Source organism: Falco peregrinus, chromosome 1, assembly GCF_023634155.1.
Source record: "Falco peregrinus isolate bFalPer1 chromosome 1, bFalPer1.pri, whole genome shotgun sequence".
Lineage (NCBI taxonomy): Eukaryota > Metazoa > Chordata > Aves > Falconiformes > Falconidae > Falco > Falco peregrinus.
Genome location: NC_073721.1, coordinates 119,550,506 through 119,567,939, shown reverse-complemented (window position 1 = coordinate 119,567,939; position 17,434 = coordinate 119,550,506). Strand labels below are relative to the sequence as shown.

Sequence of the window (17,434 nt, the reverse complement as noted above, 5' to 3'; positions counted from 1 at the left end):
CGGGAAACTGGAAAGTCCTTGGTTTAGAGAAAGCACTGTTTAGCAACAACTGAAACGTCAGTGTGATATCAACGTCATTCTCCTACTAAATCCAAAACACAGCGCTGTACCAGCTACCAAGAAGAAAATTAACTGTCCCAGCTGAAACCAGGACACATACACACACATATACAAATTTATCGTTGATAGATTCTCTGAAACAGAGTGGTTTTCAGCTGAAAATAGACTTTCATGAAGAAAAGTTAGCAACCAAGAGGTTTCTTTCTTCTCCAAGGGGTATAGTGGTTAGAATTCAGTCATATACAGCAGTCATTAGTTCAGACAGGTAGTTACATGTCTGTCTGGTGTGCAAACAAATATTTGCATGCATAGTTATCTGACCCAAAACCCATGTACATAAAACAGTTATGTAACTAAAGTGCAGCCTAGATCTGTCTTGGCCATCTTAAAACACTTTGTTTTCAAAATCCCAAATGCCTTAAGTCACTCAGAGAGAACTAAGGGTATATACATCTGGAACACGGACTTTTGAAATTAGACATATAGAACCAATTACAAAATTCGGATGAAGTCAGTAGAATTATATGAAACAGCACCAAGGGAAAGAAGAACCCAGGAGAACCTGCTTGTCTTTACATTATTTATCCTCAGCAGTACAATTTTTCAGCATCTAAGCCAAAATCTTTCCACATTTTTTCCCCCCTACAGTGCCAATGTTTCCGTTACTGGAAGGATCCAAAAGCAATTACAAGGATTCCAATAATCTTCCTGTATTACTGTGGCTGGACTGCTAAGTATCATCAATAACATGATTATCGTTTTAAGAAGAAATTGCTTGAGGTAGAGACACTGTGAGAAGAGCTCCCAAACACTTTCAAAAACATATTCAGCAACTCTTACATTATTCAGTGTCCTAATGAGTTCTGGTAGTCTTAGTAAATACCTTCCCATAGAGGGGGACTTGACTGCTCATGTTTCCACAGGAAGCTTAAGCCATAGAAAGCCAAAATGTTACCTGTTTTGGAAACATTTCTTCTGATTCTTAAAGTCAGACTAAATCCAAGTCACTGACAGTGCTGGCTGGTGGATGGATATAATCTATTTTATGCTACCTATCTTTTTCTTCCTCAATTTATCTCCCATTTTTAATGAATATAACAAGATCACAATGGACCAGATCTTAAACCATTTACTCTTAGGTGTTTCGCTGACCATGGATTTCTGCTCAGCATAAGACTGCAATGTCTAGTCAAAGGTAGCAAAACAAACCTGTAAAGGATTTCAACAGCAAACATGGGTTGAGCTGCCTTTGTGCTTGTCCAGAGCTGATGCTGTGTGATGTTGTTTTAAATAAACACCAAGTTTTAGTGTAATAAGTATCTAAAAAGCAAGATCAGGACTATGCTTTCTCAAGACACTCTAACCCAGGCTCAGTCTCCCAACAGTGCCTGAATATATCATATGTCTTCTTATAAAGGTCTTCAACTTGTTTAAAATTTGTGTTTCGGGGCTTCAGCTCTGGTGTCCAGGAATTTTGGCCCAAATCTCAAGAGCATGGTGCTGTGCAGATATAGGAAGTCAGGTCTCAAGTTTTCTTCAGGGATGTCTCGTGTTGCCAAGGACTTCACACAAAAGCCAGTGCTGGGCACCAGTTTTAGGTGAATAAGTTGTTCCCCACTTGTGCAGAAGAGCTGAACCTGTCTGGTGTGACTGAAATTTCACAGGTCGCATAGTATGTCTGTGCAGATACAGCCAGTTTGCCATGCTTACGCCCCTGCTTTGGTTCGTCTCTCTCTTCTCACCATAGGTAAGTAGAAACTTCACTCGATACCCTTTAGCTTCTCAATGTTGATGGGGGTACAACTGCTTTGCTCACACTTGCCTTTCCAAGCAGCATATTTATAAGGTTTTCAGTGTTTTCTCCAAGCCAGGTATTGCACTATGTGAAAGAGAGCATCATCACAAACCAAAGGTCACAAATGCCTCCTAAAGTACACACAGGGTGGTGCTTTCACGTGCTGAAAGGTAAATGTATTAAAGATAGAAAAAGAGAAAACCTAAGAACTGTTGAAGGGTGAGAGAAGGAAAAGTAGTTAGCTGTGGTGTCTGCACCAACTGTCCTAGCTCCATTTCGTGGCTGACTCATCTTTGTTCAAATCAGTGGGTTTTATTAATGCTTACAAACCTACAGCTATAAGAATGCTAAAGATGCAATGTTAACCCTGCACTGCTATATAGATTGCTTCTCTATTAGGAAGAAATTAATGATCGTTCACAAGACTGAATCCACAGCCTCTGGCTTCTCACCATTTTTTCCATTCTGCAAGTCTAAAGACCATTTCATGTGAATTTTATTGGTTAGCATTAGAAATGCGCCTGTATTTGAACTGAGATAGCTGGAATCCAGGAATTTAGTGTAATGTCAAGCCTAGTACCCTTCAAATGGGACAAAAATGCCTCCTTGTCCTCTATACAAACTCATCTTTCACAGAAAGATCAAAGCTGTACCAATGACATGGTGCAATTCAATTAAATGCAGTTCTTCATATTCACACAAGGCTTTTCAGTTTCCCAACCATGTGTAACGAGAGGTGTGCGCTCATCATTCCCTCTGCTCTTACAGCCATCACCAGCCATCTTCTCACCAATAAGGAGAATGGAAACAGTCAGTCCTGAGATGTCTCAGAGAGCTTCTGCAAGCCGCAAGTAAAATTCTGTCCAGGGCTAAATTGTTGCAAGCCTGAATGAACATTAGGGGACAGTATTGGCCAGGAGTCAGCCGGTTTCTTGCTCTTCATTCTCTGTTTATTTACAAGTTGTCTTCCCTTCTCTCTAAACGATAAAGCCCAACTTGCTCCTTGCTTATCTGATGCACCAGACATCCATTTTTAATCTGGCAAAATAAATTATAAATATTACAGCCTACAATTACCCTGGGAACTCCTGAAAAACTGATTAGTACAAGTCTCAGCAATGAATTACACCTTTCTCCTGGTTATTTGCAGCAGGAGGGGAAAAAAAACAACCCTACGTTCAAAACAAGACCAAACATCTCTCAGCCATAGCAAACAGAATTCAAGGCAATATTTAATTATGTTCGTATTGTTTGTGAAAGGATGTGCCGTGGTGGGCTGAAAGCCAGGGCACCTGGCATTGCCTTGGGCTTAGCACGCATTTTCTCAGGAGATGTTGTAAGATGCAAAAGTCCTTGGCAGAGTCTTGGGAAAGGGAAATCTCATGGGAGCCTACAAAGTTCGTATCATTATTGTTTACTGTGTAGCAACAGAGGAGGCAAATGCAATAATTCTTTAGAGCTGGAGCCATCTTGCATCAGTACCTAGCTGATTCCCTCCCTTGGCAAGGAACGGATACAGCGCTGTGTTTTGGATTTAGTAGGAGAATGACGTTGATATCACACTGACGTTTCAGTTGTTGCTAAACAGTGCTTTCTCTAAACCAAGGACTTTCCGGTTTCCCGTGCTGTGCCAGTGAGGAGCTGCACGAGGAGCTGGGAGGGAGCAGAGCCAGGACAGCTGACCCCAACTAGCCAAAGGGATATTCCATGCCATAGAGCATCGTGCTCAGTGTGCGAACTGGGGGAGTTGGTCAGGGCTGGCTGATCACTGCTCGGGGACTGGCTGGGCATCGAGCAGGTGGTGAGCAGCTGTATTGTGCATCACTTGTATTTCTTGGGTTTTATTCCTGTCTCTCTCTTTTTGTTGTCTCCCTTTACTACTACTACTACTATATTATTACTATTATTATTATTGTAATCATCATCATCATTAGCTTTATTTCAATTATTGAACTGTTCTGATCTCAAGCCACAGGTTTTACCTTTTTCCAGTTCCCCTCCCCCTCCCATTGGGGATGGGGGTGTGGGGAGTGAGCAAGCTCCTGCTGGTACTTAGTTGCTGGCTGGGGTTAAACCATGGCACAAGGTCAGGGACTAAATAGAGCCTTGTCTGGCTTTTCTTAGGCAGGAGGCAAGCCAGGCTGCTGTCTGGGGAGCTCCTGAATTGCAGAGATGAAATTAGAAAGTCATTACAAGGTGTGCACCAAACCTTGTAGCAAGCAAATCAAGACAAAAAGGGCAGACTAAAGTCCTTCTTTATTGGCATCTTGTTGCTGTAGTGTATTTCTTACAGGTGTAATTACCTGAAAGCATCATAGTTGTTTCACTTATGTCCTAAAATACTGCTTTATGAAGCTATTAAAGGGAGAATTGTACTCTGGGATAACAGCAAATGCAGCTGCTTAAGATTCATTTTAGATTCATTACAAGACTTCAGAAGCAGTATTCCTGTAAAATACTTTTAATAAAACATATGGATTCCTCAAAAGCAAAACCATGCAAGACCACACACCCTTTCAGATTTGGTTGTGTAGGTGGAATTTTAATGTTAAAAAAAAGAAGGGTGAGGCAATCCCAATTCACTGCAGAGAGGACAGCATATCTTTAAAAGCTTCAGGACACTTTACTTACCAGAACATAAGCACATGTTCATACAATTGGTAAAACTGTTGGAGAAGAATGAGAGATTCCCCTTCTGTGCGTATGATAACTGTGGCGAGGGAACGTGTTGGGGTCTCTGATCCCTGCTTGAGTGGAGAAAAAGTGCACCCTTCTTTCAGGTGTATGCTGTAATTGCTGAGAACTTGGCCTGTGTAGGTCAGACGTGTCTTTTTTCTGTTTTCTCACAGGGAAATGACTGATATTTTGAAAAAAAAAATCTGCCTTATTTAGTTTATGAACTGTATCAGAGACGTCCTTGGCTCATTATATGCAGCCACATCCCTGCTTTGGGCAGCTTCGAAAGGATTGGGATGTCATGATAACGAGAAAGTTTAAGGAAAGGAGAAAATAGGGTTACAGACAGGGTGATTGTGCAGCTGCTGGGGTGTTATTTTTCACTGCAGAGAGATGAAGACATGTTTACTTGTCTGTTGATGCATTCTTCCCAGGGAGTCTTTGGTACGTCCATAACCAGCACTGGTCTCCAGACTTAGAATTTTCCTCTTTTTTGTGTGAAGCCTTTAACCACTCACTTCCAGTTTTGCTCTGGCAAGACTGCAGCAAATTTCTTAAGAGTGAGAGGAGCAATGTGAAAAAGGAATAAATGCTTCATTTCCTTCTCTAACACACTGCACCTGCGAGGCTTGTCAAGTGAAGGTCAAGCAGCAACCCTGAACAATAGTCACAGATTCCCTAAGAGGGACAGTTGTCAGTGCCTGTTCTTTCCAGCAGAAAAAATAAAACACATTCTATTTTGAGCCAGTCAGTAGAATAGATAGAGAGTGGGTGACCTGCCACACAACCAAAATGTGAGTGAAAAATCTTGAGAAATTACTTAGGAAACCTCCAGGTTTTTCTCTATGCCCTGGAAGTGTATGCACAAGTGAAGGAGAATTATGTATGGAAGAGGGATCACCAGTCATCCCCATGTACAGCATGCAGCTCTAGTTTATCAACCACAACTATAGACTGTCTTACGTGCAGTTCAGCAAGACAGCTGACTTGCAAGGTTTCTGTCCAGCTGTGACCCAACAGGTAAGCTGATATAGAATAAGGGGTTTTCAGGAAGCAACCAAAAGAAGTGGGTTTCAGTCATACCAGAAAGCTGCAGTTATGTTGACATGTAAGGAGGGACTGGGCTTCCTTCTCCTTCTCCTCATGTTAAGTCAGCAGAAAACCGGAATTATTTTATAGGGTACCAAAGCTTGCTTGCTTTCCAAAACCAAGCAAACAAACACCCACACCCACACGGAAAAAAAGAAAACTAATTAAGATCAAGTCATATCCCAATAAATAAGCAAATTACAAATCAAAACAAAGAAAATCTATTTATCACATCATAAAGTTGCAAATTGCTGTTGTGTTCCCATCGGCTGGAATAGACGAGGGCTACGAGACTGTAGGTTTTGAATTAGTAGATCAACCAACATGTGTACATGTTTTATTGTGTTAGCTGGGGGACTGTTGGCTGTAGAAATATTACCAGCCTTCCCTCCCCCTCTCCTGCACTGTGTTCACGTTCAGTGGTATTCATAGACCATATTTGTCTTGGAGTTCTCTAATGTAATGTCATTGGTTTTCCTCATTGTTTACCTTCTGTAAGACAACATCATTATTCTTCGGTAAATCTTTTTCATGTCCCCTGGAGGGCTTTTTTTTTCTTTTTTTTTTGGGGGGGGGGTGTTGTGTGTGTGTGTGTAGGAATTCTTTTGCAGCTTTTAAAAATTGGATCTAACAAACAAAAATACCAAGAACCTGCCCCTAACAAAACCCCCACAACTCTTTTTTGGAAAAAAAAAAAAAAAAGCAAGGCACTCCCTCTGCAATGTTATGCAATAGTCTAGTTGTTGGCATTTCTACTCATTACTATGTTTCATCATTTGCATTCTTTCCTAAAGGAGCTGGTCTTTGTGGTGTGGAGAAGCAGCATGTAATGACTTTGGCAGCTTCATTAGCGGGGTCTAGCCCGCTTCCCAAATACCGCGTGCTGCCACCTCTCTTCTTTCAGAGAAACCTCTAACCTGCTGGTTTGAACTATCCCATTTGTTTTGCTTTGCTATGTGTTTTAAATCTTCCTGCAATAGAAAGTGAATTATTGGGTTGGAAAATTCCATATAGTAGAGACATGTAACTGGTGTGTAGAGTTTGGTAGTGTGATAAAGAGCCTTTCAACGTTTAAGTCACCGGTGTGATTACGGCCTGTGCTGGCAGCGAGAGGAAGCTGGTATCATCTATTTGCTGTTTGGTAGCTCATTATGTGATATGTGGTGGTGGCATTGATCCAGTGGGTATCAGTCCAAATTGGAGAAACTACTACTAAGGTCAGTGCTAATTGGCTTGCTCGTTCACTGTCACAGCGAAGGGACAAAGGGCAGAACAAACTAGTAAGAAACTCTTCTTTCCTGACCTCTAGTCATGGTCGAGGGACATCCTCATTTGCGGGCAGCCTCTCCCTGCATTATATCTGCCCAGGTATTCAGTTGCCACAGTCCTGGTGTCTTGAGTACTGTGTATGCAGGAAACAAGGGAGAGCTTTTGAAGTCCATTACAAGAGTTTTATGCATAAATACTTGCTTCCTAAAGACTATCCCTTAAGTCTTCAATATAAGGAAATGGCAGTTTTGTATGTTTTTCTCCTTCGTATTGTTTGTTGTCTTCCAGATTTCCCTTCCATAGTGAAGTGGTTTTGTGCTAGGACTCATATTACCCTTCTTGTCAGAAATCCAGTCTCAAAATCATTTAAGCTATCAAAAAATTCAGAAGGTCCTCTGTTATTTGTTTTCCCAGCTTTAAGTAATAATAGGGAGTTTTTAAATAAAATTATCCTGTTAATGCAAATGTTTGACCTGCTGTTCCTAGGTTGAAAACTGAACCGTTCCACCTGTAAAATATCAGTGAGTTGGGTGGCAGCTCTGCTCTGTCCCAACAGCATTAGCAGCTCCTCCCAAACACCCAAGTGCAATATTGAATATAGTTATGCTTTGGTTCCTTTTGATTGCAGAGCCACAAAGGCAGAGCTTATAAAGGAAAAATCTAGTTCCCCTGAGTTTAGTCAGCTTTGAACATTATCATAGGTACTTGGTATCATGGTAATTCATGTTATACCTGTATCTGATAAAAAAAGAAGAAATCAAACCCACTGGTCAGACTCATTAGAGACCACTGCTTGTTGCCATTTGTGCTGGGAGGATTGTCCTGGCTGGTTTGTTTTGTTTCATGTCACATACTCAGTTTCAGTATGAATTCTTCCTGACCCAGATTTCTGAGCAGACTGAAGTGGAGCCAGAAACTGTAGAGTGCATAATTATTCTTTTATTTATTTTTAAGCTGTACAGCTCTATTAAGCTTTCATAGAATCCTTTATACCCAGCCTTTGAAGTAAACTAAGCCAGAGATCAGCCAGAGAAGTGGGTTGACATTACTTGTTTCTGCTTGCGGAGTAGTCTGTATACAGTTAAGACCTGGAGTCTCAAAGCTGAGAAAATCTCATACCTTTTTTGGAGTGCAGAAGAGAGGAGGGATCGATACATCCAAAAGCAATACTTCACACCTTTGGTATGTTCTGAAACCTCAGATGCTGGCACTGCTGTGAAACAGCTGAGAGCTGGAAGATTATTCCGGTTACTGACATGTAAATGAGCAGACCACACATTAAAGCTGTGTATGCTCCATCTGCCAAGCCATTCATTCTCCCCAGCTTGGGACAAATTAGAAACTCTGGCCCAGAGGTGGAAGATTATTATTCCTTTCCCAGTCCCCCAAAGCAATACATTCGCCTGCTTTGAGTCTCATCGAAAACATTGACCTGGAGGTGAAAAACACAGTATCTGTCCTCCTGATTGATCCAGGCTCTGACCCCGGCAGCATTAAAACCACAAGCTTCTTTCTGGTCTCAAAAACTACCCAGCTGCCCTCCTAGGCTCAGGGCCAAATGGGAACTAGGCAGCTAGGTAGGAGAGCGACCCTATCCCCCGGAGCCATCTAGTCTAGTGGCTCCGACTCTGCCATAAATACTGCATCGTGCTAACCTAATACAGTATGAATCAAAAGCGGACATGTAAAGAAAGCCTACGACTGTTCCTGTAAGTAAATGGCAGGAGGCTAAGCTGGTGTAACCTACCCTTCTGAGAGCCAGATGACGTAGCTGTGACATCCATTTAGAGTCTTTCCTCAGCTATTCAGGCTTGCCTCTGAATTTGGCCCTTCCTCAGGAAGTCATGTTGTCAAAGCCTTTTCATTCTCCTTCCAAAACACAACCGCTCCTGGTATTTCTGCCCTTCTCGGAGCCAGTGCGCTTGAAGACCTGAAAGCCCCCACGTTTTGTTTGTACCACCTCTTGTTAGCAGTGCTCTGAGCTTGCACAGACCAGGAGGAAAAGATGCCAAAGCACTTCAACCACCTGGATTAATTAGGTCTTACACTAAATGTGGAACTACAATGAGGTGAATGATGATTAAACCAGCAACCTTCTGGAAATGGAATATCTCTTCCTCTACTATATTTCTGCTTCGATAACCTTGTAAGTGCCTCAAGGCGAGAATGGTGTTGTCTGTATATACAGCACTGTGTTTCTGTATAAGCAATAGCAATAATAATGATAACAATAATGATGCATTTCTCCTGTGAGGTAGGTAAGAATCACTCTTCATTTTACCAATGGTGAAACAGGCACAAAGACATACAGGATCTTGCTTAGTGCCATCTCATGCCTTATTAGCAGAGACAGGACCAAACCCAGGAAAGACATTTCCCTGTTGCTTGCTCTTACCCCTAGACCAACACACGCTCCTTTGATGATGTCCAGTTTTTCTTGTGATTTTTCTGCAGAAGTTGCAACAACAGCAGCCTGGAGACTGATGATGAGCCACCTTGTGTGGAAGAAGTCGATTATAATACTGACAGTTGCTCTGATAGTGAAGAGGACTTCTTGGAGCTGGACCAAGAGATCCAGGAGTGCCTCTCGTGGGTGGAAGGAGAGACAGAAGATGCAGGAGAAACCATGGGACAGACATGCAACTCCAAAGCTCTCAGGGGGCTCTACATTTCCAGCCAACCAGCATCCAACAGTACGGCTCTGCCTCTGCGTTCAACAGCACTTGGGGTGTACAGTGGGTTCAAGAGCAGTCCTGTGTGAACAAGGCTTTGACTCGCAGAGCAGTAAGGAAGTGGGTTACTGCTCATGTTTGCCTGTTTGCCAGCTTCAGAATCCTTCCCAAATGTGTTGCTCCAGCTCTGAATAGAAAATTGGCTGTATGTTTGTGTTATTTGTATACATACTTATATTGATAATGACTCCTTATGCTTTGTACACAAGGCAGAGTGAGGGGCCACTGGCCCAGGTGATATGGTGTGAGAACATAGTTGATTCCTAAACATAATTCCCAGTTTTACAGCTGCCTCTGCTATGTGGTTTCATACAGGTTGACCTGAGGAATGGTATTCTGAGACCAAGGAACCAGAAATTATTCTCCTTTTCCTAGTTTAGGCTCTTACAGGAAGCAGCCTTTGCCTAGACAAGTGACAGTCACTGATGCCTTTGGCCAGAGCTCTCCACTGCCATTCTTTTCTCTTGAGCTGTAGAGCATGCATCCGATTTCTGTCTGACCACCATTCTTACAGCGTGTTCAACAGGTTGGGTCAGGCTGTGCATGCTTTTGAGCTGGTCGTATCTCAGCAACAGTGTCAGAAATCCGGTGTGCCATAGTAAGGAAAGCACCAGTGACAGTACAGAGTGGTCTTCTGGAAACCTCGGCTAAATTCACCTCTTTGCTGAACTGGAATGATCTAGTCCAGTGTAATCTCAATTGAGTCACATCATGCTTGAACTAATGGGCCTAAGTGCAGAATTTGTTTCACAGATGCTGTGAAATTATATTTTCTCTATGAGACATCCTTCCAGCTAAGAGAATACAGATACAACAGTCCATCCTGGAGAGCTAGAGCTACTATTTAAAGTTATTGGGAGTGAGAGGGATTTGGTGCATTTTAAGGAGTAAAACATGTTCTTTTGTGGTAGCCAGGGTCCCCCAATATTCTGTCAATAGATGAGTGATGGTGGCAATGTCCAAGAGTGAATGTAGCTCAAGCATCAGTACAGTGACTGATTATTCTTTGTTAGTTTTATTGTGGTACCATGAAGAAAACCTAGTTCATGGAACAGGACTCCATTGTGCCAGACAGTAATATAGAATCACAGAATCATAGAATCGTTTAGGTTGGAAAAGACCCTTACGGTCATCAAGTCCAACTATAAATCTAACACTGCCAAGTCCACCTATAGTAGAAGACATTACTGGGAGGTTATATATGGGACATGTTCTACCAGTGACCTCATAAGGGAGTCAGAACAGCTTCTCTTTCGATCCCCAAATGAAAAACATAAAATTAAATTTCTTCTAAAATTACCTGCAAACAGATCCTGATTCCTGAGAACCCAACATGGGCTGAGGACCCATGCGTGTGCCTGACATCCCTAAAGCATGAAGCCCATGTCCCTGCATCTCACACCTCATATTCCCTGAACTTCTCATGTGTCTTAGACTCTGCTGCTGCAAATGGAGAATTGCCCTGAATCCAAATGGAATTAATTACATGATGCAAGAGGCTCCTAACTCTGTCACTACTCTATGAGGCTCAAGGAGAAGGATGAATGTATATTGTGTTGTAGCATTACAGCCTATAAGGCCTCCATTACCAGTGATTTTTATTATTAATATTGATGTGTGAATAAAAGCACCATCCTGTCATCTTTATGCTGTTTGTGGAAAGAATTGCTGGTGCAGAATGAGGTTTTATCTGATGCATGTCTGAACGCCTTTTCCCAGACTACCTAGACATACGTTCCCACAGGAGCTTGCTCTTTGGAGAAATTGCCTCTTCCTGTCCTGCTGGGTTTCCAGTACCTGGGTGTTTTAAAGTCTTCACCAGCACATGAGAGTTCCCTGTGTCTCTCGCTCTCTTTTTATGATGCTGCTCAAAAGACAGGCAGCTTGGGTCTTTAGAAGCTGAGCTTCTTAGACCAAACTAATTCATTAGGTATGGTGTGTGTCTCTGTACAGATGTCCTGTTCTGCTTGCTTTAGTGTGCAGCTTGTTGTACACAATACCGAATTTTCATAAAAGGCTGGCTCACAGGAATGGACAGAGGTGAAACAGGTGTTCCTATTATAATAGTTTGTACAATGTTTCTTCAAAGTTCTTTAATAAGAAATGATATATGTGCATAGTTAATATCAAAATCCAACATCTATCATATGCATGACAAAAAACTCACACTGTGCTAGGTCCAGACTGCAGCGTACACAGGCTGTACTTTAAGACCTTCACCATTCAGCACATCCCCAGGGCACAAGGTAAAAATACCATTATACATATATGTCTGTAGATGTGTGTGTATGCATCCAGAGCTGCTTTTCTCTCCCACACTGCTTTCTGTACCAATGCCCTGCCACAACAGTAGCAGAACAATTCTTGCCAAGGCTTGCTGATGGTACACGCTATTGCAAAGGGACAAAAAAAATCTTAAATCAGCACTTTTCTTAATGAGACACCAATATTTTGGCTATAAATACTATAGACCAGTCTCATTGTGATTCATGGAATCAGTGGACTGTGTGGGAGTTGTTCTAATACAATAAAAGCAGAGCTGTAGCTTCCATATGTGTTTGGAGCTGAATGTATATGAGCAGTACCACTGTTTCATAGATCCCTGATCTAGGAGCTACAGGAGATGGAGAGATGGCAAAGGCCCTTAAGGTGCTTTCAGTGTCTGGGATCCAAGTGCAGCAGTCAAGCTGGGAGCAAAGCGTCCATGCACATCAACAACATCTGCAATAAGTGCTGCTGTGCAACATGAAAAGCCTGACCAAGTCTTCTCCTTGGCAGCTTCCTATGTTGGTGCCAAACAACTTGTCAGCAAGCCGTGAGGATGCTGCAGAAAGGCAACAGCTGGCCAAAGCCCCCAGCCCAAGGATGCTCAGCCTACTGCTGAGAAGGTGAGAGCAGAGAGTACAGCGAGAAGGCTGGGTGACCAACCTGTCAGGAATGGCACCTGGAAACCACCAGCAGAAGCAGTTATGTGGGCTGCCTCGTTTCTTCCAGGAACTTCTATGGGGAGCAGATGCTCTTCTTCTTTTGATAGACCTCTAGAGGTCAGGAGAGGGCCTCCACTGTGCAGGGCTCTCTCCATGTTATTAAAATTCTCCCTGAGTCATGGTAATTAAGCAGAACTAGGCTCTGCACAGAGGAACGGAAGTGCATTGACTTTAATAAAACAGAGTGTAAAACAACTTTAGATTAACTCCAGCCTTGTTTATTCTTGCACACTTGTAATTCTGGTTCGGTACTTCCCCAGTGAATGAAGCCATTGTCCCCTGTGCTGAGGCATGTCACCTCACTTCAGCCTGCTAAGTGCTGAGCAGTGAGGCCAGTGCCTTTTCTTGCTGTTGCTAGCTAATCCCAAAGAATTTGGAAACAGCCGATGGAGAAAGGGAGGGAGGAGAGGGAAGTTGCCCTGCTCCCCACCGTTGCCATTCCTCAAGAGTCAGCAGGGCTGTCAGGTTGAGATGCAAGCCAAATATTTCCATAATGGCCAGAAGAGACGGTGTCCCAGAGGCACTCACATAGTCCCCACTGCTAAAGCGGTTTTGGGCTCCTGCCAGGCACATTAACTTTTTTTACCGATACTTTTTGTCTCGCTGACTCTCTTAGCTGTGGTGAATGGCTCCGCTCTCTTTCCTCCCCCTCACGGTTTACATGACATGGGTAGAAGATGTAGTGCTGAGCAGCGCTCACACTGCACCCTCTGTCTCAGCCTCTTGCCAGCTCTCAGGCCTGCCTGCCCACAATAGCTCTTTCCTATCAGAGAGGATCCTAAGGATGCCTTGCCAGCGTCTAGTGAAACGCATGTGTGTGTAAACCTCTGGGCTAAATATAAATAATTAAACAATAAAAATAAAAAGAATCAAGTCAGCAAACTAAAGGAAGAAGAAAATCTAATTAGTTTTATCTGCTGTTTGTTATGAGGCTGTCAGAATGCTCTATCCCCTGGTTTTACAGCACTCTGGAAAATAACAGTGATAATAATAATAAACAGCCGTGCACTGGGTTGTTTCTGGAGCAAGCAGGAAGCGGGTTAGGGAGGGAGAAAGACGGCAGCCCCTCTCCGCTGCTGCTCTGCTCAGCCAAAAAGCAGAGGTGCAGGTGATAGCACTATCTCCTGTCTTATCTGTCCTTGGGCAAGGTCCACTGCCCCTGTCCAGCACCTGGTGACACACAGCGTGCGTGGGTGACAGTCTGGCAGCCAATTCAGGACACTTGGGTTGTATTTCTCGCCCTGCCACAGATCTCTTATGTGCTTTTGACCAAGTTGTTCCTCCGCAGCTCCCAGCCTTAGTTCTGATGTGAGGTACAGACATGGCTTTGATTCCTCACGGCCAATACGGTAAGGTGCGAGTGAAAGTGGGTGTGTGCTTCGGGGGGAAGGAGGGGAAGAAACAGGGATGTAAAACCACCCAAGTGTTTGCTCTAGACTGATTCCAGCTGTTCCCAGATGAGAAGGCAGCTGGAATTATTCCTTGCAGGAGTGCGGTGGTAGTTGCCATCACTGCTTTCCACTTTGACGACGTGCAGCAACGGTGATGCTTTGTTAGGCTGTTCCTCTTTAAGCTGTGCTGGATAATTTTAAGTCTCTCCTTGCAGGTTGTTATCTGCCTATTCTGTCCCATGGCCTGGTCTTCACAGCATGGAAGTTTCTACACCTGTTTTAGAGAGAGCAGGGTTTAACTCTGTGTTTGAAAACTCTTGTATGGTTTTATGGTTTTCCAGGCAGAGGGCTGAATGCAAGGCTCCACCTGGAGATAATATACAAAAGCTTGGAGAACTAAAAACTCTGTGCGCATAATAGCATCGGGAAAAGATGAAGAGGAAGGCTAAAGAAAAAGAAATAAGAGAAGAGGAAGGGGGAGACGGGAATAGGAGTAGGGGGCATTTGGGGGAAACACAGGCGGAGAAATGGGAGAATTGTTCCTATTTGTGCATCCTCTTCCGTCCCCAGATAATGTGTCAGTATTAGCACTACCAAGAAACAACCCTCTCTACTGTAGAATAAATCTGCCACTGTATTCCCCACTCCATAAACGGCAGCCAAGTCTGTATCCTCAGCACCGCATTGTGTGTTCTGTGAGTGCTTTTCATGATGGCTAAGCCTGTATCATTTCTGGCCTTAGGTTTCCTCTCCAGGGACTCACATCCTCAGACATGTTCTAGAAGATCCATGGCATATTATTGTCGATGCAGCAGTTTGTGGCTACTTTCCTCATCTTTGCTTTGCTCTGCTTGTTTTATTTCACTGTTTAGAAGGGGAGGGAAGAGAAAAAGGAGGTGAGCAGGAGGCAGTGAGAGAGAAAGGAGATGGCAGAAAGAATTGCCCTGCTATCAGTCCAGCAGGACCCCCAGCAAGATGGTGAGGCAGCTATTTTTGCATCAGGGGCTTTTTTAGCCTTTGATTAAGCTGCTTGTAGCTCATGCAGGGACCAGCAAGAGGGAAAGACAAATCTACCACTAAAAACAATCATCCGTTGGGTGCCCTGGCAATAGCTCCAGTCCCAGTAAACTATCATAGCCTTTGGCTAACCGAGTTCTGGGCATTGTGGGCTGGCTCCTCACCAGCTGATGTAATTGCAATCACTACCCTGTTTCTTGCCCCCTTGCTACTAAACGCCTGACTGAAGGCTTTTCCTGAATGGTTTCCAGTGTATGCTCTGGCAGCTCATGCACAGATCTGCAAGGATTTCTTGACTTTGCCTCAACATTTCCATAAAAAGTTATTTAGCTTTTCTGTGCTTGTTTCCCCATCTACGAAGTGGGGTTATTAACATTGATTTTCAGTGAAAGGGGTCACAATGGGGTTTAAATCACCAGTGTTTACAACACAATTTAATATCCTCAGAGAAGGCAAACAGGAGGGATTAATTGCTGCTTCCATCATATATCTGCCATCACTGAAATAAAAAATACTGCCCATCACTGTGATCATTGCTAATTCTTTTCCAGGGACAGTTGTGTTTCCTTTGGTCTCCATGGAAGGTGGCAAAGGTGGGCCAAGGCAAATCCTTAAGGTGAAAGCACGGACAGCGTTGACAAAAAGGCTTTGGATTTTTTGACAGCACAGTGGTCTTCCAAGGACCAGGCAGCATGCTGGTTAGTGAGTTGAGAAAATGGGAAATTTAATAGAGGTGAAAATGGGACACTTGGGAGAACGATGGAGCAGTCTGGTAAACAAATCTGAAATGTCTCTGCCCAAGCGTTAGGAGTATAAGGGCTAATCAGGAAGAATATAAAGCCTTAGTACATATACCAAGCTATGAGTTAATCAGCTTCCCAGACACATGGAAAAGAGAAAGTAGGAACAGCAGAACAAGGATTAATTGGCTGTGAACCATCAGGGAATCGGTAGGTTGGGCCAAGGAGGGAGGAGTACAGCCAGTAAGCACTGACTTAGAGCAAAGGTGCAATGACAAGATCTCCTAAGGCAGGGGGAAGAATAGAAGAAAAGCGAAACACTAAAGGTGTGTGAACACCTCATTAATGCCTTGAAATGTGAAAATAATTGTTTAAAAAAGTTGAAGCGGCAGCAGATGACTAGAAATGAGAACGATACCAAAGCATGTGGATGAAATCAGAAAGGTCCTAGCACAGAACGAGCTAGGGGTGACTAGGAACACACAAGGGAAGAAAAAGAAATCCTATAAATATGTTCGAAGGAGTGAAAGTGTGCACTGTGTACCACAGAAGGAGAGCACATGCAACAGATTGGAATCAACATTGCCTTTTTAACTCTGCTTATCACCTAAACAGTCACTACTATAGATATCTGTATCACAGGAGTCATACTGATTTGGGATGGGAATAGGCCAGAATAAAGGGGTGTAAATTAAAGAATCCTTACACTGAGTAAGTGAACTCAAACTGTTGGACCTAAGGGAATTCCCCTGCAAGTTGTCCAGGGAAAGCCGACTGTGAACAGTCAGGAATTTACTTCAGCATCTCCTCCTATATTGAGAGGGTCCTGCAGACTGGAAAAGGACAAACAGGGTATTTATTTGTGAAGATGGAAAAAAAGAATAACCAAGGAATTTAAATCAGCCAGCTAAGCTGAAAGACTACAGAGAAACCTTGACAAATCATGAAACAAACAATTCATTAGCAGCTATAGGATAAGAAGGTGGTAAAAGACAATCATCGTGGATTTGCCAAGCTGATCTGATTCCCTTCTTTTATTTGCTAATTGGCTTAGAGGATAAGGTAGAAGTAACATATGTCTTCGCTTTAGGAAAGCTTTCAATACTTTCTGACATTATATTTTCATAAGGAACTTGAAGAAAATAGAGTTTATATTAAATCATTGTAAGTTGGCAGCACACTAGCTGAGAAATTACTCATGAAGGCTGGGTTTCATGTCGGTGAAGGTCAGCCTTCTAAAAGTTAGGCACCTAGGCTAAATTATTCTGTACAGAGTAAATGTAGAAACAGACACCTCCAGAGGGTCTACACTCTCTCCTAAGATATGTGGAAAGGATCCTTTGCTGAGATATTCCCTTGCCTCTTTTACTTCTGAGTGAAGCTAAACAACCAGCTGAGACAGGACACCTAGCTTTAAACCCACCCCAAGACGGTATCCCACAGCCACACTCGGCAGGGCATTATTTTGCTTAAATATCTGGGGCAACACTATGGAAAATCCTTTTTTTAAAAAAAAAATAAATCCAAAATCTTTTTGTTGAAACTCAGTTCCGTGTTCACACACCACTATTTATGTTGACGCACCCACCAGCCTCTCCTGCACGGGGCTGTGCTCCGGAGCTGCCCCCATCCAGCTCTGTAAGCCCATCCCTTGCTCTGCCGGTCTCAACCCTTCAGA

At 43.2% G+C, this 17,434-nt stretch overlaps 1 protein-coding gene across 1 annotated transcript in view; it reads left to right on the top strand.

Moving 5' to 3' along the window:
* AGBL1 (AGBL carboxypeptidase 1) overlaps nt 1–11,206 on the top strand; it is a 273,101-nt gene extending 261,895 nt beyond the window's left edge. Inside the window, exon 23 of the mRNA XM_005242455.2 lies at nt 9,344–11,206. Within this exon, the coding sequence (XP_005242512.1) occupies nt 9,344–9,650 (307 nt within the window). The 3' untranslated portion in view covers nt 9,651–11,206. The remainder of the gene's footprint in view (nt 1–9,343) is intronic.
* Nucleotides 11,207–17,434: the final 6,228 nt, after the last annotated feature.